General features: G+C 42.6%; 2 protein-coding genes, 1 long non-coding RNA gene and 1 pseudogene across 3 annotated transcripts; 2 read left to right on the forward strand and 2 right to left on the reverse strand.

Moving 5' to 3' along the window:
- LOC138772585 (catenin alpha-1 pseudogene) overlaps positions 1 to 27811 on the reverse strand; it is a 719716-nt pseudogene that overhangs the window by 550963 nt on the left and 140942 nt on the right.
- On the reverse strand, positions 922 to 6698 carry LOC138771654 (uncharacterized). Its single transcript, XR_011359668.1, has 3 exons — positions 6555 to 6698; positions 6424 to 6466; positions 922 to 1027 (listed from the first exon to the last, which is right to left on the reverse strand). It is a non-coding gene; the product is annotated as an uncharacterized lncRNA (long non-coding RNA).
- On the forward strand, positions 6880 to 12217 carry LOC138771653 (glucose-6-phosphatase catalytic subunit 1-like). The gene is made up of 5 exons (XM_069951513.1): positions 6880 to 7183; positions 7915 to 8024; positions 8378 to 8483; positions 9378 to 9493; positions 10840 to 12217. The coding sequence occupies exons 1-5, from the start codon at positions 6942 to 6944 to the stop codon at positions 11349 to 11351; spliced, it is 1086 nt and encodes a 361-aa protein (XP_069807614.1). The 5' UTR covers positions 6880 to 6941; the 3' UTR covers positions 11352 to 12217.
- LOC138771781 (glucose-6-phosphatase catalytic subunit 1-like) lies at positions 18318 to 27290 on the forward strand. Its single transcript, XM_069951778.1, has 5 exons — positions 18318 to 18608; positions 22442 to 22551; positions 23541 to 23640; positions 24745 to 24860; positions 25499 to 27290. Exons 1-5 carry the CDS (start codon positions 18379 to 18381, stop codon positions 26008 to 26010), a joined length of 1068 nt encoding a protein of 355 aa, XP_069807879.1. The 5' UTR covers positions 18318 to 18378; the 3' UTR covers positions 26011 to 27290.

The following is a 27811-nucleotide window of genomic DNA, read 5'->3' on the forward strand; positions in this document are numbered from 1 at the left end:
ATGCAGCTATCACATGCAAAAATAAGTCAAGATGACATGTGTTACTCTTAATGGTCATGAAGGAGATTCAGCTTTTTTTTTTTTTTTTTTTCCCCTCACTTTTTGAAGAATTTTAAAAATGTTTTTGTAGAATATTTTCAACTCAGCAAAAAGTTTTAGCTGTAATATTGGAAAGAAAGGTAGATTAAGCGAATATGATTAATGCAATATATACAGTATGAAGGGTTTTTTTTTTATTCCAACTAAGACATCGACAGGTTAGCAGGGGGGTCTGACTGATGGGACCCCCACTGATCCATGTGACTGAAGCGGTGGTCGAGCATGTGTGCTGCCGCTCTATTTACTTTCAAGATAGTGTTGGTTATACCCCTTTAAATGCGTAGTTCAGCAAAGATTTTTTTCTTTTAAAACAAAAGTGCCAGAAATTTGTAATTTACTTCTATTAAAAAATCTCAAATCTTCCAGTACTTATCAGCTGCTGTATGTCCTTGCAGGAAGTGATGTATTCTTTCCACTGCTCTCTGCTGCCCCCTCTGTCTGTGACAGGAACTGTCCAGAGCAGTAGAAAATCCCCATCGAAAACCTCTCCTGTTGTCTAGACTGGAAATATACAGCTCTTCCTACAGGACATGCAGCAGCTGATAGGTATTGGAAGATTTGAGATTTTTTTAATAGAAGTAAATTACAAATCTTTAGCACTTTGGCCCTTCAATCAATTCATCATATTTATTCAGACTCCAGGGTATTTGATGAGAAAAATACCATACCCAGACCCCACCTCCATATTCCTATAACCTATGAAACCTATTTTCCCCGTCATATTCTTTGTCCTATTTATAAGAAACACAGTTACAAATGGAAGCACAAACAGGAACAGTGGGTTAAACTTTGTCCTGTAACGTGTAGAGGAAAGGTGGGCGATGAAGCTGGACGTCATTTGGGAAAGTAATCATTACTTACATCACTAAGACACAGGAGAGCGGCATCTTCATAACATCGGGTCATGACATGTGGACCAAACACGTTCCTGTTAATGGATTAATATAAATATAAAAAGTTTTATTACCATTAGAAACATTGGAAATATCCCACAGATGACAGACAAAGACATTGAACAGAGATAATTCCCCATCTCCACCTTTGGTGAAGTAATAATTATAAATATACATCTCAGATTGGCCCCCAGCCCTACCCCATAAATCATTAGACGTTGGGTAGATGACGCTTCAGTCACCTAGTGACCCTAACCATAGGCTGTATCCATGTTTTCCAGGACTCCCTAGGGCCACATCCAATGATTGGACTCGAGCATGCTCATCTCTAGTATTAACTTTTATCTGGCTACCGTTCCTGAGTTTTATGATTCTGTGTTGACTTGTGATTGACCTTGACCTTGGTTTTGGATATTAAAATATATCCATCATATTAGTTTATGGACATGTTTTTTTTCACTGGTTTATGCCTATCTATGTGTAAGTAAAAACTCACATAAAGGCTATGGGGGTTTTTTTGGACGTCTTTTAGGGCGCCGTCATTTTGAGTCCAAATAACACCCATTTTAGAATTATTTGTACCATCACAGCTGTTATAAAAAAAAAGTCCGTAGACTCAAAATGGCGTATTGTAAATGACGGCCATCAATCGTCAAAAAGAAAATGGTGTGGGAACACAGCCTAAAAGATTTGTAAAAAAAAATTAATTCCTATTTACTACAGTTGAGTGTAACTAGAGCATGCTCGAGTCAGATTGTGCGCCATTTGGATACCAGTGGCTGAAGAAGTTGGATGCAGCCATAGGAAGCTTCTTCAACCACCAGTATGGATAGGTTCACACTACATTTTTGCCATCCATTTTGGAAAAACGGATCAATACTGAATTCTTTTGCAAAAAACGGATTGCAAAACCTTAGTGTGAACCAAGCCTAGCCAAATGCTGAACAATCGGACTCGAACGTGCTCTAGTTGCGCTCATCTCTACTATCCACTAAAAGCCTCTGCAGACGTGTCTAGTTGTTCTTCCATGACATAATCTCTTCCAGTTGGATTTCTGACTTTACTTTCTCCTTGTATTAAATCTTGAATCACTTTGGTGCAGGGTAGTATCGGGGACACCGTCTTTACGTATTTAACCCCAAGATCTCACGTCTCCAAATCCAACTCTTGTGATTTATGACTTGATCCAACCGCTGTCTCGATGGAGTTCATATACAGAGGTTATAGTTACTGAGAATCTAAACATTTGTTGAAAGTTTAACGTTTTTTTTGTTTTTTTATTTTTTTTATCGGAAGAAATAGCTGCTCGCAGTAGTTAGAATGAACTCCTTCCAGATTAGAGATGTCATCACTACAAAAGGCTGGACAGCTTGTAGATTAAAATATGCTGTGTCGGGCAGATACGCCTCCGTTTCACGTTGTACATCATTCACGCTGTGTCAGTTTTTGGGCCATCGTCCACTAGGCTCTTGGCCAATCAGGGTGATGAATAGCGACATTGAAAAGCATTGTTACATGTGCTATGGTGCAAATGTGCTGATCCCGATGCACGACTCGTTTCAAGTCCAACCAGGATACAAATATATAAAACTCGATTCATTAACTAATTAAGATGTTGTCAAAACATTTTAGAGATTAATTTGCAGAACGCTTTGGTGAGTGTCTGGGACTTTGCAGGACGAGGCGTTTTTTTTCTAGGTAAAATGGCATCTGGCTATTATCTAATGTGGTACGGATTAAAATATTACAGCTGTTCCAAGCAACTGCAGTAATAAAACTTGTTGGATTCCACCCCTGCAGTGGAGCAGGCCAGCAATAAAAAATCATCCCCCCCCCTCCATGTAGATTGGGTTCAGCCAAATAATCACATATAGTGGTCAGACAACTAAGCATACTTAATCTCCTTAGACCCCGAACTACTGTCTGTGACCAACAACTATCTGTAGGTAGCAGAAAGATAGACCACTTGGATGTGCAGTGTCCCACTATGTACCCTGTGTCACCTGTTGGTTGGGGGTGGTTGACAGTTCCTTTTTTTTACATGTATTTGTACATATGTACTATTATATTGTTCTGATAATGTTATGTGCCATTGATATTCTGTTGTTACAATCACACCACTTCTGGCTCTAAGGAGGTTAAGCAATGCAGGGTACACAGTCCCATACACTTGCATTGGAAACATTATACATTGGAAAGGAGCTATCTGTCAACCCAGCCCCCTCTACTGGGTGGAGAGAAACCTGCATCCCCTATACCATGTGCAGAACACCATTGTCATCTACACCACTTGTGCAGCCCCCCTCTTACATTCTCATCCCACTGAGTGTGGGACAACCCTGTGGAAGTCCTCATGCCGGTGTGGCATATAAGTTCCGGCAAGCCCAAAGGGCCCTTTCACACTGAACAATCTTCGGCCGCAAACAATCGACTATCAACGAGATTAAAGGCTTGCAATGCTTTTACAATGAATCAAGCAGCCGGCTGCACAAATGATCCCTGTATTGTTTGTGCAGCCATTTAAATATATTGCTATCGGTAAATGATAATTTATAGGGCTTCTCTAAAGATAGGATCAGCTGGAGAAAAAGCGTTTTCCCGCTCCTCGGCTGATCGCTGTCACTATTACACGGGCTAATTATCGTCTGAATGAGCATTTCTGTTGCCAATAATCGTTTTGTATAAAAGGGCCCTAAGTCAGTCTGTCCAGCAAGTCCGCTCCCTTTCTGGGCTGTTCCAAATGCTATATGGACTCTGGCCCTAATCAGACCCATCCCCTTTGCTACTGGGTGGTAGGAATATGTGCACAAGGCAAATCAGCCATATTTTCTCATTGCATAAAACGCTAATTGCCCTGTGTTGTAATCACATAATTTAGTTTTACTACCCGCCATAAAAGATGTCTTCATATCAAAATGCTGCCCTAGTTAAATCTCTGCTGCCAGGTCAAGAAGAATTAAAGACTGTGCCAACTGAGATAAGTCTTCTACTAATTTAAAGGAACAGACTGGACGAAACCAAAAGGCCCATTGCAGAACATGGCTAAGAGGGTGGACACCCCAAGGGCTCTTTTTTTAGTCATATTACAGATTAGTTGGCTGTTCCATTCTTCTGCAACAATTACACAGAGCCCATTAAATTCAATAGGCTGTCCATGTAACGTATAATTCTTTAAGCTTAGAATTAGCGTAAACATTTAAAAATGGGTCTCTATTGGGTCAAACCTTTCCAGCTCGACCTGAGTATAATTCCTTGAGTTATTTTGTTCTTTTATATCTGTTTATTTGAAAGCCGAATACCAACACATGTATCTGGCGTAAGAGCTTCAACTGGGGTCATTACTAGAGATGATCGAACATCGGGAATTGTTAGGTTCGATCGCACGCGAACCTTCTCAACCTTCGTCATTTGATTCCCCATGCCTTCCCGTTCCGTGGGGAAGGTGGAGCAAGCCTGAGTACCAAATGGAAAACAGGGATACAGCCTAGGTGTATTCTGCAAATCACAATAAAATAGCCTAATTTTTCTAAAGAAAAGTGATGTGACCCCAGCCAAACAGTTACAAGTAAAGGTGCCCATACACATTAGGCAAATGTTGGAGGAAACCCTTGATATTGACGGGACCAATCAGCCATTCAATGTGTATTGGACATGTTGGATTTAAATATGCCCAATCCTTTGTTTTCAAGGGACAAGAGGTGTCTGACAGCGGCTTATTCCACTAGCCTTGATTAAAGCATGCATGTCTATTATGGGAGATGTTGAGAACTATTAACATATTGACACTAGTGATGAGCGAGCATGCTCGTCCGAGCTTGGTACTCATTCGAGTATTAGGGTACTCGATGGTACTCGTTACTCGGACGAGCATCTCGCGATACTCGAAACAATGGTATCTTCCTCTTACTGCATGTTTGGCGGCTTTTTTTCAGCCAATCATCATGCAGGAGAGTATTTGGGAGCTCCTAGCATCATGTGGGAACCCTACATGACGATAGCAGCAATTGGCTGGCCAGATCAGATGACCCTGACATATAAGAATCAGGCCCCGCGGTGCTCGCATCAGACGCAGGCTGGAAGAGATTAGGGAGAGAGCTGCTGTCTGTCAGGGAGAGTGTTAGGCAGGGAATTAGTGTGCGGTTAGGTAGGAATCTGACTCAAAGAACCCAACAGTCCTACTAAGGCAGGGGTGGGGAACCTCCGGCCCGCGGGCCGCATCCGGCCCCTGAGACCTCCCGATGCGGCCCGCGGCCCGCAGCTCCCCTGTGATGTGCGCCGCTCTGGAGGAGGAAGGAGCCGGCGCACACAGCATCCTCCGGTGTCTGTGACAGCTGCCGGACACAGGAGGATGCTGTCTATGCCGGCTTCTTCCCCAGCAGAGCGGCGCGTGTCTTCAGTCTCCTGCGGGCGGCGCGCGATGACGTCATTTCATCGCGCGCCGTCTGCAGGAGAAAGACCGGCACAGAGGACCTGGGACAGAAGAGGACATGGGCAGCGTGGGAGCGGAGGTAAGGTGAGTGGGATGTTTATTTTTTTTATTTGGGGGTTAACTAGGCCACCAGGGACATGCCTGATGGGGGGTAACTAGGCCACCAGGGACATGCCTGATGGGGGTTAACTAGGCCACCAGGGACATGACTGATGGGGGTTAACTAGGCCTACCAGAGGCATCACTGGGGGGGTTAACTAGGCTACCAGGGACATGACTTGGGGGTTAACTAGACTACAAGGGGCATCACTGGGGGGGGTTAACTACAATAGCAGGGGAACTAGGGGAACAATACTTTGCCTTGCCCTGGGTGCTGCAAACCCACGCAACTAACTGCCGCACACGGTATGCGGCCCTCGAATGATTTTATTAATGCCCGACCGGCCCTCGACATGGAAAAGGTTCCCCACCCCTGTACTAAGGGTTTAATATTTTCAAAACATTTTTTTTTTTTGCTACTCTTGGCTGCTGGCTTGGACTTTGTTCTGTTGCTGACATTACCTTGGCTGGCTGGGATCTGTAGTTTAGCTATACCTATCCTCACTGTGCTGCGTCCTGTGCACGTGGTGCCCCAGAGGCGTCCATGCATGCTGCCCCTGCTGTTTCCTGTCCATTTCCATGTTGTTTCCATCATTTTCTGAGGTTTACAGGTTTTCACACAACCTTCCCTGTGCAGAGCTTTGGTCCCTTGCAAAAATGCTCAAGTTTCGCATTGACTTTAATGGGGTTCCTTACTCGAAACAAGCACCCAAGTATCGGGAAATATTCGTCTCGAGTATCGAGCACCCGAGCATTTTAGTACTCGCTCATCTCTAGTTCCAAGTATTCCAGAAGCCATGGCCATATGTCCCAGATTTTTTGCATGACAAATCCAAATTGGCTTCCATTGAGAAGTCACCATTTTCAGAAAAAGAATAGTACGGCACGTTACGTTGTTCTTACCATTATGTCCAGTATACCCAACGAAGACCTAACATGAACACCTCTACAATACAAAAATAATAATAAAACACTAAAAAAGAATTTATAGTGTGAATAAAAAAATGTTCTATAACATAATAGTAAAATCTTACCATAGTAATGGTTATCAGTAGAGACTTGTACTATTGATGTCTGATTGAATAGGCAATATTGTAAAAACCCTCCTAATATCCTGACAGGTTCCAGGGGGTCAGGGTTAAGCAATGAGTCTCTGGAATACAACGGTGACTTATTGAGCTGTTTTTCTGTTACATTGTACCAAACATGTTTGTGACATTACCTTTGATCGACAGGAGGTGTTTTTTTTTTTTTTTTTTTGACCAAAGTAATTTTTTTTCAATGGGTCCAAAGGTCAGAAAGCAGGTTTTTCAGTGGTAAACAGGAGTCCCGGGACGGTATAAATATGCTGAAGGCGCACAGTGACACACAGTACACACAGGGATACAGACAGCTTCAAATAGCTCTAGTCTAGAGATTCAATGAACTCAATGATGGAGAACGGCATGGATGGTCTTCACCACTCGGGGGTCGAAATGGTCCAATATCTCCAGATGAACTACAAGAGTTCCCAAGACTGGTTCATGTTCATCTCCTTTGCTGCTGATCTGAGAAACACCTTCTTCATTTTCTTCCCCATCTGGTTCCACCTGTGTGAGTCGGTGGGCATCAAACTCATCTGGGTGGCAGTGATCGGGGACTGGCTCAACCTTGTCTTCAAGTGGTGAGTATGTGATGAACATAATATTGTCTTTCCTAGTTATAAAATGGGTCGGTGTGTTATATCTCCTTCTCTTGCTTGGGGGGGAATGATATTGCTTGGTTGCTTTGAATCTACCTACTCTATATCGTAGCAGGGGTAATAGTGGCTAGTAGTGTTGAGTGAACTTACCAAATGTTTGGGTTTGGCCAAACCCGAATACTTGGCATTTGACTCCCGATGCAACCCTAGGGAGTCAAGGAAAATATGGATATAGTCATACACTGTATCCATGTGTTCCTGACAACCCCCCGGGCTACATTCAACTTCTCCAGGCAGAGGGAGTCAAAAGTCGTCGGCAAGTCCTCTCAACACAAGTGGCTAGCTAAGGGCAAATAATTTGGTCTACTGGCTCAGTCCATTTTGACACCCAGTTTAATGGGCATAATATGTATTGAATAGGGCGCCTGTGGATTATTTATCCTTTTTTATCAAGGCCATATGAAATCCTCATAGGAAATTACTTACATGAAAAACTTACATGCGTATGAATTAAAACTTATTCAAGAAAAATTTCTACCAATCTACAATACATGAATGACCAGACATCCTATATTTATACACTATAGAAACACATAACCCACTCAAACCAGTATGTGGTTGATATTTCCTACTGGTAAATGACTAATAGGTTAGATGAAATGCAAAAACATTTGATCTACTTTTGTGTTCTTATTGCTTTTCGTTCTTTTCAGGATTCTTTTCGGACAAAGACCATATTGGTGGGTTCACGACACAGATTACTATGGAAATACAACAGCTCCAGTCATTGAACAGTTTCCTGTGACATGCGAGACCGGCCCAGGTAAAAAACAAATAAAAACTATGTAAAGTGCATGACTCTTTAAGTGAAGCATTGATCCTTCTCTTCCATTGTCCATTGTGCATCTCGCTAGATAACATGTAATTTATGAGTTCTGAGATTATGTTTTTCTAAGAACTAGGAAACATTAGGATTTCACCTGTAAAGGAGAGCAAACACACTTATATATAGGTCCAAATCTTCATGATGTAGCTTAAAAAAATCCAAAAAACATAAAAAATACATACACCCAATACAATATATATTGGACATGGTGTATATTTCATCTACATAAAGACTAAATATCAATAAATTACTTGATTTGCTCATGTTTTTTTCTACTTATAACTTTTCAGGTAGTCCTTCAGGTCATGCTATGGGGTCTGCCGGGATTTATTACGTCATGGTCACAGCCATCCTTACCATCATGTTAAAGAAGAAGGAATCCATGTTTACTAGCCTGTAAGTAGAGACGCTTCAGATAACAGAATATGAATAATAAAAACTGTATAGATATTTAATAGACCCTTTAAAATCAGGATCATTTGTCTACATCTTAAAGTGGCAACTTAAAGGGGTTAGAAAAACATGGCTGCTTCCTTCCAGAAACAGCTCAGTTCCATTGAAGTGAATAGAGCTGAACTGTAATACCTCACATAACCTGAGGACAGAGGTGGCACTATTTTTCAAGGAAAGAAGCTGTGTTGTTTGTTGTTTTCTTTTTTACTAATGCTGGATAACCCCTTGTTGTCACTTTATAATATGGATCGCCCTACATAACAACTTAAAGGAGAAGTCTGGCCGGGAGGGGAGGAATTTGATCAAGAGTAGGAACTTAACTCTCCCAGTGCCCGTGGTGAGTGGTGGGACCGGCCTCAGGACCCCCGCCGAGCTGCAGGATCTCCACTGCTGACACGTCACGACCTGGCTGATGGACTGGCCGTTCAGCCAGTCAGTGACTGGGATGGGACACCGCTCTAGTCACTGAGTGGCTGAGCGGCCAGTCCATCATCCAAGATAGGCATATTCTCCTGAGTTGTGACGGCGGGGGCCCCGAGGCTGGTCCTGCCGCTCATCACGGGCACGGGGAGAGGTAAGTTCCTACTCCTGATTAAATTCCCCCCTGCCTCTGCTAGCTGCCAGATTTTATAAATGTCGGGACCTCTCCTTTAATACTTTTGGCCTTCAATCAGATCACCAATCAAGTTCTTCTAGTAACTAGTCACTATATAGTTTTAGGTTTTCTCAGCTTCCTTTGTGACCTTGCTCTTTTCCATATACTATAGTATAATTTATATAAAAGCCTAAACCTAGTGAGTTGCCTAGTGATCATTATATTGTATTCTTCCATTTCAGATGTCTACGTGGAGCACTTTGGAGCGTGTTTTGGGCTGTCCAGGTCTGCGTCTGCTTATCTAGAATCTTCTTGGCTGCACATTTCCCACACCAGGTTATAGCTGGGGTCATTTCAGGTGTGTAATGTGAATACCTTCACGCTTATTATAAATGTGACTTCCTTCATTTACGTTAGATGAATGGGGTGTGGACGTTGGGAGTGAGCGTTGAAGTTTTTTTTTCAGGCTTGTGCCTTGCTCAAGAATTAGCAGACTATGGGGGAGTTTACCTACACTGGTGTTTCATTGTTATACTCATAGTACACTATAGTAAAATTCATTGGGAAGTTCCTACCGCGTAATGAATTCGGTACATCATTTGGTTGCCAATGTGCCAAAAAGCCGGCACAGACTCGCACCATAATTTATGCCAAGTTCTATAGAAAGTTATGGTTACCCTAAAGCATATGACCACTACTGCTACATAATATCCACTTTTCTCATCAAGAGATAGAGAGGGTAAACTGCAAAAAAGTTCAATTGTGTGACATTAAAGGGGTTATCCAGCGCTACAAAAACATGGCCAGTTTGCTCCAGAGACAGCCCCACTCTTGTATCCAGCTTGGGCGGGGTTTTGCTGCTCAGTCCCATTGAAGTGTATAGAGCTTAATTACAAACCGCACCTGAACTGGAGACAAGAGTCGTGTTGTCTCTGGAATAAAGTGGCCATGTTTTTGTAGCGCTGGATAACCCCTTTAAGTAAACTGGTGTATAGAGATGAGTGAACCTTGAGCTCATTCGGGTTCGTCTGAACCTGAACGCTCTTCTTTTGATCACCGGTGGCTGAAGAAGTTGGATTGAACTGGAAAACATGGATACAATCATAGGCTATAGGCTGCATCCAAGTTTTCCAGGACTCCCTAGGACTGCAGGTTCAGGTTTGGAGGAGCCTGAGTCTGCTGAAGGTTTGTGTCTGGTGTAAATAGGTTAATAAATTCCCCACTAGTTGGCTCTCTAATGCATTGGACTTGTTTAGTGAAAGTTGTTGGAAATTAGCCGAATACTGTTCTTATTTGTGTGGTCTATTGTATTTCCGTTACATGGAAAACATCATTCTGGCATCCCACCAGAGACCCACATAGGAAATCAAAGGTTTACTAGAGCTGAAATCAGTCACAGCCAGAGATGTTCCCAATAAATTCATCACTTTATTGTTGCTTAGGGTCATGGAGTTACGCTTGAGTTCTCCAAGCTGCTCTAGACCTATAGCATGTAAAGTAGTCGTAGAGCATTGTCCTATAGAAGGTCTCCTATACACGGTAAATACTGTATAGCCAGACCTGGTGTGAATGTTTTCGTAATAGGTTGTGAGTTGCTATGAAAGAGTAAATGATACTTTGTTCCACTCTCGTAAGGTGTTTCCTGTTATTGTATGTATAAGAATTACTACTTAGATCTAATCACCTCTATCCCTCCTTCGACAGGCATGGTGGTGGCTGAAGCATTCCATCACACACAATTCATCTACAAGGCCAGTCTCAAGAAATACATCCTTACCACCCTTTTCCTGTTTTCCTTTGCTTTGGGATTCTACCTAATCCTTAAAGCTGTGGGTGTGGACCTCCTGTGGACATTGGAGAAGGCTAAGAAATGGTGTGAAAGACCCGAATGGATCCATATCGACACCACCCCTTTTGCTGGACTCCTTCGAAACCTTGGCATCTTCTTCGGCTTAGGGCTGGCTCTCAACTCCAAACTTTACCAAGAGAGCTGCCGTGGCAAGCAAGGAAGCCAGTTCATTTTCCGAATTTGCTGTATCGTAGCTTCTCTTTTCGTTCTACATCTCTTCGACTCTTTCAAGCCACCCACTAAAGTGGAGCTGCTCTTCTACACCCTTTCATTCTGTAAAAGTGCTGCCGTGCCCCTCGCTGCCGTGGGAATTATCCCTTATTGTGTTTCCCAGCTTCTCAACCAACAAAGTAAAAAGGTTCTCTAGGGCGTTTTTTTTTTTGTTAGCAATTTTTTGTAGCATTTTCGTAGGTTTTTTTTCTTCCTCTAAGGAATAACCAAAGAATGAGCCATTGCTACACACCGAAGAGTCTTCCAAAGTGTGTCATGCAATCTTCCAGTATGAGCATCCACTGTGTGGAACGAATATGAGTCTATGACAAACAAAGAGTATTGTGACCATCTCCATTTCGTTGGTGTCATCAGTAAATTGTAATGTGGATGGACTGGACTTCTCAAGGATCCTTTGGACCATCACATTAAAATAGTAGCAAAGACTATAGAAGTCACAAAAGCTTGCAGAAACTATTATAATATACGTCTAGAATTTTTATTTTCTTTTGTCGATGTGGAATGAACGCCACCAGTTACTTTTGTTTCATGAAGAACCAAGGCTTTCATATAGTCCCTCAATCCTTTGCAAGAGAACATTGTTCTAAGGCACCTTCACCGCATCTTAATAAAGGCTGAAGCTGGTATCGAAGGAGGCGGTAATTTAATTCTAAGCTGTTCTAAATTTGCAATTCCATCCTTACCTACCCACTAACACAAGTAGTTTAACGCAATGGGACATGAAGAAAGATACAACGCAAACCAAATTTAGAAATGTCATATTCTAAACGGTTAAAAGGGTAGTCCGACATAAACTCACAACCAGCAAGGATACCAGCCGGCAGGGGACATAACAGTGTGGTATTTTTTTTATATCTAGCATCTTTTTATTATATATATATATTTATTCACACATTAGCACCTGATGTTTTTTGGTTATTTTAACCGCGAAAGAAATGGTTAACTGTGCCACTTAACATTTTTTGGAAAAAAATAGATATTTTTTAATAAAAAAAAAGAAAATACAAAATTGATTTTGTTTTGTTGTTTGTTGCATTTATGGGAAAGACATTTATGGTAAATGGGAATAGGAATTGTGTTTCTAGTAAAGGGTAAGATGGGGAATAGCCAACATACTACCAGTCGTCCATTCTCTGCAGTAGGCAACGAGTCACCGCCACCTGGTGAATAATTGAACAATGGCTTGACGGGTTTTTTACAGGTCCCCATATATAGTATAACATGTATGGAGACCTTCAGAAACCAGTCAAGATTCCCTCCAAGAGGTGGAGTGACACTCTGTAGATAGAGAGAGAAAGAGAGAGATAAAGTGTATGGGGCTCTCTCAAGATATAGGTCAGGTGTGATGGGAAATTAATGGCCAACCTCTTTTTTCTTGGAGAGATAAGCCGCCACCAGAGCTGTCTGGTTGCAGCTTACCCCTCCCCATAGAGAAGAACAGAACAGAAATAACAGACAGCTGACAGTTATTGAAAGTGTATGTCCACCTTAAAGGGATATTTGGAAACTCTTAGGGTATAAACCCACACACCGTATATGCAGCGTATTTACTGCTGCGATACGCAGCAAACTCGCAGCAAACTCGCAGCAAAATCGCAGCAGATTAGATCTAAATAACTGAACACAGCATCAAATCTGTACCAACAAATCTGCTGCGTATTTGTTGCATATCTGCTGCATATACGGTGTGTGGGTTTATACCCTTAATATAATACCGCCCTTATATAAAACATAATAAACATCTTATCCTTACCTCTCCACACTCCCTGTGTGTCCTCCTGCAATGTCTCCAGGTCCCCTCTGACTACCGCGGTACCCACTTCGGAGACTAACTTGTCCTGGCATTGACAGCCTGCTCAGCTAATCACTGACAGAGGCAGGACGGTGCAGCAGCGGGATTGGCTGAATGACGCTGTCTCAACTGAGATGAGGTTGTCTGGCAAAGTGGCTGTGGTCAGCAGGGGATACCGCAGGAGGACACCAGGGGAGCATGGTGAGGTAAGAATAAGATGTTGGTGTCCAGCACATGGCAAGGCCACAGCTAAAGAGGCTATAACAAGACAAATGGTGTCTTTCCGTCCTTGTACCAAATTGTACCGTCCTTGTGCTAAGTGTCCCTCCAGTGCCCTGTGTCCCTCAGTGTCCCCCTGCCATCATCCTTTCCAGCAGCCACAGCCCGCACAGCTCTGGGAGTCGGGTTTATCCAGGAAGTGACATCACCATGTTATCCAGGAAGTGACATCACCATGTTATCCAGGAAGTAACATCACCATGTTATCCAGGAAGTGACATCACCATGTTATCCGGGAAGTGACATCACCATGTTATCCAGGAAGTGACATCACCATGTTACCTAGGAAGTGAAGCCTTGATGCAGTAGTAAGTACAGGGAAAAAAGCACTTTATAAGCATTTCCCATAATAAGTGTATATTGGTAATTTGTATAACTTTTAGGGGGCAATACATTACTGTAAAAAAAAAATTCGCCGGACTTCTTAAGAAGGTAAAAGTAGCCAGTGCACCCTTCCTGACTCAATTTACCATATCTTAAAGTAGACCAGGTAATAAAAACCTATAAGAAAAGTATGGGAGAAAAAAAGGAGGGAAGGGGGCATAAATGGGTCATGCTACACCATAGTAGGTCCACTATATTCACCTGTTATTGGTTACAACCCAGTACATTTCCACCTGTCCAACAATGACTATCTGTAGTAAGGACACAACTGGCCTCTCCAGCCAACCTCCTATTTATAGAAGCAGAATGATAACATATTCCAGAACATGCAGTACATGGGACACTCTGTTCTACACGACCATAAAACGTACTGCAAACAACGCTGCAAACTGACATACAGCGGTAACACTAATCACCAGAAGTATATGTTATATAATATACTCACAAATAATTCTTTGGTCAATTTCGTTGAGTTGTAAAAGAGTGATTTAGTGACCATATGATGGTCTTATCTATCCAGTGTATCATGCCATTGTTCACTTACACTGTGGTGGTATTATTTTTTTATTTGTAATTATTATTAGGTACTATATGGCGGTGTTATTTTGTTACTGTATGGTAGTATTATTTACTATGTACTATATTGTGATGTTCCGTATTCCCTTACTTTATACTGGTGTTATTTAGTCATAGTATAGTAGTAATATTAGGTACTACATGGCAGTGTTATTTTGTTGTTGTGTGGTAGTATTATGTAGTCATACTATAGTAGGGAAATTACTATACGGTGGTGTTATTTTGTCACTCTTTGGTGGTATTTTGTTATAGTAGTAATATTAGGTACTATATTGTGGTGGTATTTAGATACGGTATATTGACATTATTTAGTCATAGTATAGCAGTAATATTAAGTACTATCTGGTGGTGGTGTAGTTTGTTACTATATAGTAGTGTCATTTAATTATATTATAGTTCCTGTCCGGTTCCTGTATGGTGGTAATATTTAGCCATAGTTTGGTAATAATCTTAGTCACTATATGGTGGTATTATTAAGTTGTAGTATGATAATATTAGGTACTATATGGTGGTTTTATTCTATTCCTATATGGTGGTATTATTAAGTTGTAGTATGATAATATTAGGTAGTATATGGTGGTTTTATTCTGTTCCTATATGGTGGTATTATTTAGTCATAGTGTGGTAATAATATTAGGTACAATATGGAGGTATTATTCGGTTCCTGTATGGGATAAGTATGGGAAGACTTGAGATTTTTACATTTTATTAAATTACAAATCTATATAACTTTTTGAAACCAGATGATTTGGGGGGGATCCCTGGAGTACCACTTGAGGCTATGTTCACACTACGTATGAGACCGGCCGTAGTTCGTACGCGGCCGGACATATGCGGCTGAAACTACGGCCATGTGAAAAATAGACATGTGGGCGAATTGCGAACATACGGGCGAACCGGGAACATACGCCCGTAGTACAGTTATGCTTCCCTAGCTTGTTTCGAAGCGATCTGAGGCAGGTCATTTACTTGGAAATCTTCGCCCAGCCCCGTAAACCACACAGAACCTTTTGGATCTAAAAATCAAGTCCAATTTGGCTGAAATAAGTACTCCATAAGGGACCGCATGGAAATCCATGGCAGTGAGTTGGAACAGTTCCGGCTGCAAACAATGGTCTTGTTCATTTTTCACGGCGCCGTATACGATCCAGCCGTAAGCTCATACGTAGTGTGCATTATGCGGCCGGATATTGTATACTTTCAAGCGTACGCATCAACCTCAAAACTACAGACGTATATTCGCGGTTCACACTACAGCCGGAAATATACGTAGTGTGAACATAGCCTTAGCCTTAACCTGGACAATGCAGTGGGGCTTATTGGTATTTGCTCCGTTTTTTAAGAGCCATGACTAAATAGAGAACAGAGGCTAGTGAAAAACATGTGAACAAGTCAACAACAGAGGTGGCCAGATGAGACATGTCTATGGTGTTTAACAATATCAACTAAGACTAATGTTACCTTTAATCCTGCAAACAGGGGAAGTGTTTTTCTGATCTTTGTAATTTGGTTGGAATGTTTATGGAGATGTTAAAGCTGATCCCTCTGGCCGTACACATTAGAGATTAGAGATTTAGCCTTCCAACTCCCTGTGAAGGCAGACGTAAATTTAAAGTGACATTGTCACCCCCCCCCTTACTCTATGGGGGAAGTAGAATTAGCTCAGTTGCCCCTAGCAACCAATCAGATTCCACTTATCTTTCCTCACAGACTCTTTGGAAAATGAAAAGTGGAATCTGATTGGTTGCTAGGAGCAACTGAGCCAATTCTTTTTTTTTTTAAGTATATTTTTATTTGATTTTCAACAAAAGAAAGCATTTTGTAACCATAACAACCAGGACCTGAGCCAATTCTTCTTTACACCAGTTTGATAAATGTCCCCCTATGTGTGGTTTTCTGCACTATCAACAAGCTAAGATACTGCATATTCCAAAGAGAGAGAAGGCCTAACTTCTGTGAAGCCCGCCCAGGTGAAATTAAGCAATTTTAGAGCAGAAAGAAGATATAGACAAGTGTTATACAGGAATAATGTGCAGCATCTAAGCTTGAGGATAGTGTGGAAAGCACACATAGAGTTAGGGGGCTGTAAGTATCACTTTAGTGCATGTACATGGGGGGATAGCTGTCATCCAAAGGAGCATTTGGCTTACTCTTATCATATGTATATAGCACCTTAAAGGGTTGTCTGGAGTAAACAAACATATTTTCTACAGCTAGAGGTGGTATAAAAATAATAAATGTTGTTTACTCACTACCTCCAGTCCCTCCTAGCTGCTGTGCCAACACTCCTAGTCCTCTGTGAGTCTACATTCCTTCCAGGCTCTGTGCTTTCAGGGCACACAGGACCTGCTCACTCGGCCAATCATTGACTGAGACAGGACCCACATCGGCCACTGATTGGTTGAGCAGACGGGTCCTCTGCAGTTGGGATGACACAGAACCCAGAAAAAGTGGAGAGGAACTGATCCGGATAGAGCAAAGTTGCTACAAGTCTACGTACTCTATCTAGCAGCACAGGTGTAACCAGGTAATCTGGCTCAATTCAGATAACAAGATCTGGGGCTTGTGTCACCCTAGGAGGACGGGTCACCCGACACTGTAGGGCAACAGGTGGTACAGCGACAACAAAGGTCAAAACACGAGCACGAGAAGTCTTCTACTTTCAAGTATTCTTCAGTATTCTACTTCTAAAGTTTTGGCAGAGCACACTTCTACCCTGGGTTGGGACTCTTAGCACAAACTCCTCTCCTCTCTGGCAAGTGGCCAGTCGACCATAGGGCACCACACTCCCATAGAGATGCCATTTGACTCTGAGGCAGGCCGGATTCCACCAAATTTACTCGGTGTGAACTGGCCCTTTGAGTCCCCCATAAACGCTCTAGCTTTCCCACTATGTGGCATCTCCTCAAGGTGCTTGTCATTCACTTTAACCCTTAGGACCACCACCTTCCCTATGACACTCAAGCCACTAAAGCTTACCAATAATTCCCTATTACTAATACACAACTAATGGCCAAGTCCTATACATCTCTGGTCTCTAGGCATCTCATGCAGATCACCTACACTAGTAACTCTTTTGGCGGCAAACCCCTTCTTCTCCACTCATTCTATAAGTGTTGTGGTGCACTTTCCTATGTCATAATGCATCCCATTTTTATACCTGTACTGATACTGATACTGTAGTGAGCTAATCCATCCCCCACCCCCCAAAACCGCTGGTACTATTCGTCTGCTCATCTGAAGTCCTTCCCAGTCGTCTTTTCCATAATGCGCCCAGCGCCTTGGTTTGCAATTTTCTTGCTGGGGGAGAGACAGAGAAGAGGAGGGCAAAGGAGAAGAAAGGAGAGGCGTAGCAGGCCTAGGGCATGGGTTCCCTAGGCCACACCTTATTGACTCAGCTGCTGCAAAATAAAGATCAGTTTTTAGCCAAACCAAGGCACTGGCCAGATTATGGAATAGACAACCATGAAGAACTTCAGACAAGACTTCAGAGTAGACAAATGGTACCTACAGTTTCGGGGAGGAGGGGGGGGGCGTGATTAGCTGACTACAGTATTGCTTTAAGGCTCTTAGCCTTTAATGTTCACACACAGTATTTTTGCTTAGTATTTTTCAACCAAAACCGGGACTGGACTGAAAACACAGAAAGGCTATGTTCACACACTGTTGAAATTTAGTGAATGGCCGCCATTTTACGTCCAACAACGACCATTATTTCAAACCAACAGCCGTTGTTTTAAAATAACGGCAAAGAATAGGAAGATTAAAAGAAGTGATTTCCTTCAAGTTGGAATTATTTGGTGTATAGTCTCAAAGTCCCATCCTTTGAATGGTTCAACAGATAAAGAAGACCAAGGATGCCATAGCGCATGTGCTGGATTACAAAAGCAAGGCCGTATCTAAGCCGAGAGGAACAGCATTGCTAATCATTGATCAGGAGGAGGGCAGTCTGTGGCCAAAATGAGAAGATATGCTTGGAAATCGAGTGGTGAAATGTTTGCCTGATATCTCTTGTTTGAAGAGTTAGAAGGGGGGGAAGCCTGGAGGGGAGACTATATAAGCCTGGTGGTACGGATGTACTTCGGTTTGTCACAGATTAAAAAACACTGTGCGCCAGGGAGAGGTCTGTAGGATGGAGGCGAGCATGGACTTACTTCATGCTACAGGAATTTCTATAGTTAGATATCTCCAAGAGAACTTGATAAGTTTCCAGGATTGGTTTGTATTTGTCTCACATGCGGCTGACCTTAGAAATACCTTCCACATCTTCTTTCCTATATGGTTCCACCTATGTGAGTCTGTGGGCATCAAACTGATATGGGTGGCTGTGGTTGGCGACTGGCTGAATCTTGTCCTCAAGTGGTAAGTAGTAAAATATTCATGGGCGTTGTTCAATGCATTGTGCGAAAACAAGGGCCGTTGTTCCAATGAGTATGAAAAGAACGGCCGTTGGTTTAATGGAAAAGAACAGCCGTTCTTTTAAAAAATATTGCATTGTGTGAACATAGCCTTAGAATGTAAATGTGGGAAATGTTATATAGCAGTGAGTATACAGTATAATAAGAAATCCAATATGTCTGCTGTCTAGGTGTAAGTATATATGGGTTGTTAGTAGACATAGCAGCTGCTATGGGAGTGGACCCAAAAATGAAGAAGGATCATGTTTACTCAGTCATCGAACTAGTAATAACTAGGAAAATGAAAGCAGTCCCATGCAAATTTTTACTCTGAGGCCTCATGGATATCCCTTCTTTGTGAAATATTTTCAGCATACTGGATTACGTAATATCATTATATACCTTTGTGTGACATCATTACGTTTTGTGACTGGGCTGTGATGTCACAGTGAACAGTTTTTTGTAAGTTATTTGTATGCTATGATATATGTATATGGTATGGTATTCCTGTATTGTGACATCACTGGGTACACCATGACTGTATAATGACATCAGTTAAAGGGCCAGCATCAGCCCTTGAATTTCCAGGCCTATTTTCCGACAGGGACACCCTTCAGGATTTTCCCTGAAGGGTGTCTCTGTCAGAAAATAGGCCTGGAAATATTAGGATTTGTCCTATAATTGTCCAGAATTCTGTCATGGAATGGGGGCATCCGGAATTCAGGACAGCTCCAGATGCGCAACCAGAAACTGTCTGGAACTCCAGATGCATTGCCTGGCAGCCTGGGTCAGCTCCAGCACCCTGGCAAGTGCAAATGGGTGCTGGCGCTGGCCCTATAACTGATGTCATAAGACTGATGGCATAAAACTGTACATGCCCAAGAAAACCCTACGGGTCAGCAGATAGATTTTCCTCTTCCTCTTCCCCCCAAATAACACAGACGCCATAGCTAGGAACATAATGGCCTCAGCAGCCGTTTATTACAAAAAAATAAATAATAAAAAACAAATAACATTGCATATTAACAACATAATACCTGTATATCCACCCGTCCACTAGAATAGACCGGGAGGTCCTCAAGGCCCAAAACACGAGTGGTCTCTTCATTTAAAGAGGACCTGTCACCCCCCGTGCCGGGGTGACAGGCTCCTGACCCCCAGCTAGATCCCCTTATACTGACCTCTAGAGATGAGCGAACCGGGTTCGAGTTGATCCGAACCCGAACGTTTGGTATTTGATTAGCTGGGACTGCTGAAGTTGTATAAAGCTCTAAGGTTGTCTGGAAAACACGGACACAGCCAATGACTATATCCATGTTTTCCACATAGCCTTAGGGCTTTATCCAAGTTCAGCAGCCATCGCTAATCAAATGCCGAAAGTTCGGGTTCGGATCAACTCGAGCATGCTCGAGGTTCGCTCATCTCTACTGACGTCATCTCGCCGAGTCCTGCTCCCGGAGCCGGTCCCGGGATGGAGATATCCTGGTCAGAATCCGGCGCGCGCTGTGGAGATAGGTCCGCCGTCCATAGAGAATGAATGGTAACCGGACTACTTGCACCTAGTCCATAGACACCAACATAAAACCTGTGCAGACCCTTAAATCCCCTTTTCCTAGAGGCCTTAACCCAGTGAGTTTCCCTTCCTCCACTACCATGTCCACTCCATGGACTCTAACCTCGAGGACCCCCGTCGCCAAACGCAGCGACAAGCAGACGACAACCCCAAAGCGCTCCAACTTCTGCATCCAACTTCTTCAGCCACCGGTGTTCAAATGCCAAAGAATCATTAGTAGCCATCAAGGATTCAGGTGTCAGAGTTATTTTAGTCACGTACTGGGTGTAGGATCAGCAGAATGAGAGGGTTGTGACACAGACACATTAGTTTGCCGTTCACTTGAGCGGGTCTTAGTTTTATTATTGATTGGTGAGTTTATAATGACATCCAGGGGTGGCAGCCGGCATGATTCCCTATCCGGCTGTGTCCAGGTGCCCCATGCGGAGCACATGTGTCACACACCACGTCTGTGTACTTAGGGAATACACTAAGCACCCTCTCAGAGACTGCTGATGATGTGGATCCATAAATAGTCACCCAGCAGAATTAATGGGGCGAAGACAATATTGTTATTCGCTTCTAAGAATAAAAAATGAACAGTCTGCTAGATCGCCCTCATTTTCCACATCGTCATCAACATTTTGTAAGAGCAGAACAGCAGAACAGGTTATTCTTTCTATAACATTGATATAATATACACTAAACAGAAGCGTAGCTACCAAGAGTGCAAAGGAAGCAGCAGCCCTAGACCCCTGACATGGTGGGGCTCAAAATACTTACTGTACACAAGGGGGGTTGTTACATGGTGAAAAACACCTCTTGCACTTCTTTCATCTACATCCATGTCCTCACCACGCTCACACAAGCTCAAGTCCGAACATTCGGCAATTGAATACCAGAGAGTCCTAGGGAGTTCTGGAAAACATGGATATAGCCTATGGCCTATGGTTGTATTCATGTTTTCCCAGACTCGCTAGGGTGGCAACCAATTTCTTCAGCCACCATTATTTAATTGTTGAACTTCAGACTGAAGCATGCTCCAGTTAGGCTTATCTTTAGTAGAGATGAATAGGCCATGCTGCAATACCAGAAACCACCAGGAGTGATGCTGTTTCTAAAAAAACAAACAAAAAAAAAAGCGTACATTTATATGGGCATTCTCTGGGTACTTTGGGCATTTATTTATCACCTACCACAGTCCTCTGCGGGTCTTCCTGTCACATTTTCAGGTCCCCTGGTAAACAATCTGTCTGCTCCTTCTGGGACAGACACTTCCTTAATCACTGACTGAAGTGGAACAGCGCTGTGGCCTGGAGTACCCCTTTAAATTAAACACCATTAATGTTTAAATTCAGATTAGCCTTATTTTATTGCGGCCTTGTTCACAAGGCAGTTCTGAGTCAAAATGTAACTCTAAGCGCTATCAGCTGTGATTTCCACTTCTGCCACTAGGTGTCTCACTCTCCCCAAGGTACAGCTGCAGTATGTGTAAAGGTTTAGTCTACACTCTGTACCCAAGGTTTAGCTTACACTCTGTACACCACACTCTCTCTCACCATCTCTTCCTGTCACCCAGATATAGGGAAAATAGGGGTTTCCTGTTTTAGTTGTTGTGGTCTAGGGAAGAGACAATACCTGTTCTCAGAGAAACTGATACCTGCACTATGAAGTGCTAAACCCTAGAGGTAGGGTGACTGGAAGCCTAGAACCAACCCTTGTCTACACTGTGGAGCTTCTTCAGTCAGGACAGTCACCCCCTAAGAACAGGAAGAGGGACTGATCCCCAGTAAAGCAAAGATGCACTAAGCCAAAGTACTTTACTGACACTATGCTCAACTCGTTGGGGAAATCCTATACCTGTGAGCAGTATTGTCTATACTCTGCACTTGCATTGCAGCTTTTCAAGTTATGTTAAACCACTGTTTAGGTAGGGACTCTGTCATTACTTGCGTTGCACCTTGCACCGGCACCTCACACCATTTATGCCAAGGTACGCTGCCCGTGTCCGGGGGTGGGTACTACCACTCCTGGCCACTGTGACAAGGTGCCCCAAAACACACCGACTGCTTACAACACCTGCAACCAGCGCCGCGAGCCACGGCAATAACATAACACAGCCATAGTCAATGTTGGCCCAGATTGGTATAATATGCAGCTGCATTAGATAACACTTACAGAAAATGAGGAATAAAGTAGAGAAAATTAAAGTTTTCTCGACTGAATTACTGTTTTATACACTACAGGATCCTTTTCGGACAAAGGCCGTACTGGTGGGTACATGAGACGTCCTATTACGGAAATGCCTCGCCTCCGGAAATTATGCAGTTCCCAGTAACCTGTGAGACTGGACCAGGTGAGAACTGTCTCTTTTAGTTTCAGTACTTATTGGCGTGATCATGATTGCCATGTGCTATGTTTGCCCCGAAATCAGTAGTATAAGAGATTTTAAGAAACTGTGTAATAGGTTTTATTAGGCAAAAAAGCCTCTTTCTGTACTCAAAAAACTATTTCCCAGCCTCAACCCTCACTTCTTTCATTATCAGGCAAAGCCGTCTTCATTACAGAGAAGCCAGTAAAGACGGGTTCTGCTGTGTCCATTATATCCTATGGAGGGGGGAGGGGCCCAGGGAGGTGAGTAGGAAGAAGAGACCTGAAGGTCAGCTGTTTGTAGACTGTCTGGGCACCTAAAACGCTCGATTCAGAGGTCAGAAAGGTCAGTTCTTATCTAGGAAGATTGCAGGGTGTTGTGCTGTGCAGGACTGCTCCGTGCTCACTCATTCCTCTTAGCCCCTCCCCTCTCCATAGAGCATAATGGACAGAGAAAACAGCTAGGAGCTAGAAAAACTGCTTTTTCAGTACAGAAGGAAACTCTTTTGCTAAATAAAACTTATTACAGAGTTTCCTAAAATCGCTTGTACTATAGATATTTATTGTTTTCAGAAAAATGACCCTGAAATGACAGTTACGCTTTAATTCTGCATAGGAAGAACTTCATTGAAATTGCTTAGATCATAATAATTGCTTAGATCCATAATGGGACAGAAAAAAATGTATAGCCCCCCTATACAAGGGCCTCTAAGCGCCTGATAGTTATAAAACCAGATGACTAAGTATGACACTGCAATAATTTATCAAAACATTTTCTTCCTGTCGGCCCACTTCACCCCGTCATTCTATATAGCTGACCACTCAAAAACAATAAGAAACTCTCATGATTGTATTTATAAAATCGCTGGGTCAGACCCCATCAGCATCTTGAGATAAAAGCTAGAATGGCAATAACCCTCCCATCCTGTATGGAGTATTTCTTGTAAGGATTTCCTGCTTTCTCTTTAATGACAGGAAGCCCATCAGGGCACGCTATGGGCTCCTCATCAGTCTACTATGTGATGACATGTGCCGCACTCTCCCTTCTGCAAAGTCACAACTCCTTCAAGAGCCGGTGAGCAATGAAGAAACTTTGGCCAAACTTGTCGCTTTACTACATATAAACAGTCCATCCACTCACCTCGTAATGTCACTGGAAATGTTTGGGCAAGTCTTCATTTCCCCTGCAGCACTCCCACAGGCCAAATTAGGCATTACATAGTTGTAATTGAAATCACTGCTCTTGTTTGGTCCTCCAATGCAAGATACATTTCTTGTAAGTGGTAGGAGAGTCCTGACAGTGGCACTATCTTCTTAAAGAGGCATTGTCAAGAACAAATAATGTAAGAATTTTTTTTTTTAATTCTATGTTTAAATTAATGTTATATATACAGCCACTTAGTATCCCCCTTCCTGTCAAACTGTGGTCCTGGGTCTCTCCGTGGCAATATTTGCTCTTTTATCTTTAAAAAAAAAAGACCAAACACAGTCCCCGTCCTTTGCACGCTCACAGGCATGGCTTGGTATTGATTGACAGCCATTCCTGAGCGTGCACAGAGCTGGATAAGTCTTCATTGTGCATGTGTATAGCTGCTGCGCATTCACATTCAGTAGCAGAGAGTCCTGGGGGTGCTCGCATTGTATGGTCAGCTCTCCTGTCATACAGCATCAAAACCTCTGTAACCACACAGTGACATTATACTGATTGAATTGTTACATAACAAAGAGCATTGTCTCCTGGTAAGCTGCAGAGCTGATAATAGAATTAGTAAAAGTTGATAATAGAAGAAGCCTAAGTTATTGCCCTCCGCTGATATACAACCTGCATTACAGTAAAATTAGAGTATGTTGCAAAACTGCTTGCGATCACAACCCCAATATTTTTGCAACAGGTATACTTTAAATCACTGTTCATGTTCGGTCCTCATTTGCAAGAGACATTCCGTATAATTGGAGTCATGACAGTGGCACTCTCTTCTTAAGCTTATCATATATCATAGATATGGTTATGCAGGGCCATCCAACAAGATAATAGATAGTGATCAGGCAGTTGTGATTTCAACTGCCCAATCTTTTTGTTCTCAGAGAAATAAGACATTCTATTTCCGGGCATATGACTAGTACCACAAGACTGTAATTCACAGGAAAATATGCTGACTTTGCTTTGACTCAACCCTAGGTGTCAACGTTTGGCCCTCTGGGCTTTCTTCTGGGCTGTACAGGTCAATGTTTGCCTATCCAGAGTGTTTGTGGCCGCACATTTCCCCCATCAGGTCATTGCAGGTGTCATCTCAGGTAAGTACAGCTTTATTAGGGAAGTACCCCACATAAGATATGATGTCAGCGGGATGTGGGATGTAATAATTAGAGATTTTTGTTTTGTTTTTTTATGTGTATTAAAGGGGGTAGCTAATCATTTTTTTTCTATTAAATCAACTGGTCCCAGCAATTGCCAGAGATTTCTTATTTACCTGTATTAAAAAAATCTTCAGTCTTCCAGTAGTTATCAGCTGCTGTATGTCCTGCAGGAAGTGGTGTATTCTCTCCAGTCTGACACAGCGCTCTCTGCTGCCACCTCTGTCCATGTCAGGAACTGTCCAGTAGCAAATCCCTACAGAAAACCTCTCCTGCTCTTCAGACTGGAAAGAATACGCCACTTCCTTTAGGACATACAGAAGCTGGAAGACTTGAGTTTTTTTTTTTTTTTAAAGAAGTAAATGACAAATCTCTTGCACTTGCTAAGACCAGATGATTTGAAAGAAAAATTTTATGGCAAACTACCCCTTTAAATTGCGTGGCCACCATTTTGAACTGGGTTCATTACGAACTTTGCAAAAAGTGTGGTTGCGTGCCGTAGCAAACTTTTTGCAAAACTTGTAACTAATCTTGGTTCGTGAAGTTCGGTTCTTTAATTCTCACTTTTTTTTTTTTAGGAATTGTTGTGGCCAGTGTGTTCAACCATCTACAAATTATATACTCCATCAGCCTGAAAAAATACATCTACACCACCCTGTTCCTCTTCTCATTTGCATTGGGCTTCTACATTCTACTCAAAGATTTCGATGTGGACCTTTTGTGGACCCTTGAGAGAGCATCACATTGGTGTTCCAGGCCAGAGTGGATCCATATAGAGTCCACACCATTTGCCGGCCTGGTCAGGAATTTAGGAATGTTCCTTGGTCTGGGATTAGCCTTAGACTCCCAGATGTACAAGAACAGCTGCAAGGAGAAGAGAGGAGCTGAATTCACCTTTCGTCTTAGCTGTATCATCATTTCTCTGGTTGTTCTTCACATCTTTGACTCCTTTGAACTTCCATCTGATGTGGAGGCAGTCTTCTATTTTCTATCGTTCTGTAAGAGCGTGGCTGTTCCTATCACCGCTGTAGGGATTGTTCCTTACTGTGTATCACATGCATTAAGAGGACAGGATAAAAAGGACGTGTGAAGAGTGTGTCCACGGGTTAGAACGTTTTACAAAAAAGGACTATTGGTTCACAATAATGACGTCTCATCAGATGTTGTGATTCTGTGTATCCAGCACTCATAGTATAGGATGCATGTCATGGATGTGGTCCAGGCGACATCCTTCTAGGTCTTCTCTTTTCCCCAATGTTTAGACAATGCTGTTATGCAATAGTACATTTTAAGTTTGCTTAGTGAAAAACATGGACTTTGTGTAAGCCAGTATCAAATGTTAAAGAGATATTAACCTTAAAGGGAACCCATCACCATAAAAATGCTGCCTAAACTATCGGCATCGTGTTATAGAGCAGAAAAAACGGAGCCGTTTCATATATATCTTTATGAGAAAAGAATCAGCATAACTTGTAATTTATTGATTGAAATCTCTGACTCCGCCCACTGGACTCCTTAACACAGCATGATCAGGGATTTTAATCAAGTTCTACTGAATCAGATATATATCAATCTGCTCAGCTCCTCCTGCTCTATAACATGATGCCGATAGATTAGATGACATTGTCTTGGTGACAGGTTCCCTTTAAATTGTGTTTTAAACCGAGCAGTGGCATCAGAGAGGAGGTGTTTTCTCCGGCTTCTTCCTTGCCCTGATTTTGGTCTCTTGGCTTTGTATATAGGCTGATTGACATCAGAAAACTCCTTTCACAAGCCCATATTAAAGATTCTTGTTGTACAGATCCATAATGCAGTACCCATGGACTATTATGGACCCATACTGTGGGTGCCAAGGTCTCCATACTGATATTCATATTAAAGGGTTTTTCTTATTTGATATTACTGGTCCACTAGCCACAGCAAAAAAGTCAGCGGAGCCTCAGTTACAGGATAGAGGACAAGTATGAGATCACAGGGGGGAGGTCTAATCTCTGGGCTCCCGGGGATCTCTAGATCAGCACCTGACCTAGAAATCCCATGACCCACCACCCCATTGATTCTCTATGGAGCCACCTGAGTACAGCATGTGGATATTTCCGGTGGCTTTTTAAAGTAGGGATAGACCTGAGGATCACCCGCTGACACACGGTTCCATTCAAAACAAAGCGGTCAAACCCTCCACAATCTTATACTTGCCCCTATGCTGTACATAGGGTACAAGTAACATTAAATTAGAAAACCCTTTAAGGTTTGCTCAGTGATTCCGCGGTTATTTAGAAGTAATTATTACATGGCGACACATAATGCCTATGGGTCCATAAATATGCAAAAGAAGAGCCTGTGGAGTCTCATTTAAGATTCTCAAAACACAGGACTAGATATCTCTCCAGGAAGGGCCCAGCCAAGGGGTGGCTCCTGTAGGGAAACCACCATATTAATTGACCCTATAAGTCAATGTAATGACAAGGGAAGAACCAAGGCCAGGTAACCATCCACATACAGCTGTTTCAGGGTGTTGCCCCTCATCAGTGTGGAGCAGGATGAGGGGCAACACCCCGAAACAGCTGTCTGTGGATGGATACCTAGCCTTTAGTTTTTCCCTTGTCAATACATTGACTTGCCAAATAATATGGTGGTTTTCGTGGTTTCCTTACAGGAGCCACCCCTTGGCTGGGTCCTTTCCAGAGGGATATCTGGCTAGTCCTGTGTTTTGAGACTCTTAAATAAGGCTCCACAGGCTCTTTTTTTGCATATTCATGTTTCCCAAGGAGCAATGCACCTAGGATTTCACTGCATTGAGCGCTTTAACCGGCATCTGGCAGTGTTATGGTTTGTCTGGTCTCCCTGAGATCAGTGATCTGTTTCTCTTATGGGTCCATAAGACACATTTC

The sequence above is a fragment of the Dendropsophus ebraccatus genome, chromosome 14 (assembly GCF_027789765.1).
Source record: "Dendropsophus ebraccatus isolate aDenEbr1 chromosome 14, aDenEbr1.pat, whole genome shotgun sequence".
NCBI classification, from domain to species: domain Eukaryota; kingdom Metazoa; phylum Chordata; class Amphibia; order Anura; family Hylidae; genus Dendropsophus; species Dendropsophus ebraccatus.

Excerpts from the sequence above, each read along its gene's own strand:
- LOC138771653 (XM_069951513.1), top strand. The coding sequence starts at position 6,942 with ATGAACTCAATGATGGAGAACGGCATGGATGGTCTTCACCACTCGGGG. Across the intron at positions 8,484-9,377 it reads GAATCCATGTTTACTAGCCT|ATGTCTACGTGGAGCACTTT; the intron begins GTAAGTAGAGAC and ends CTTCCATTTCAG. Across the intron at positions 9,494-10,839 it reads TATAGCTGGGGTCATTTCAG|GCATGGTGGTGGCTGAAGCA; the intron begins GTGTGTAATGTG and ends CTCCTTCGACAG.
- LOC138771781 (XM_069951778.1), top strand. The coding sequence starts at position 18,379 with ATGGAGGCGAGCATGGACTTACTTCATGCTACAGGAATTTCTATAGTT. Across the intron at positions 18,609-22,441 it reads CTGAATCTTGTCCTCAAGTG|GATCCTTTTCGGACAAAGGC; the intron begins GTAAGTAGTAAA and ends TATACACTACAG. Across the intron at positions 22,552-23,540 it reads AACCTGTGAGACTGGACCAG|GAAGCCCATCAGGGCACGCT; the intron begins GTGAGAACTGTC and ends CTTTAATGACAG.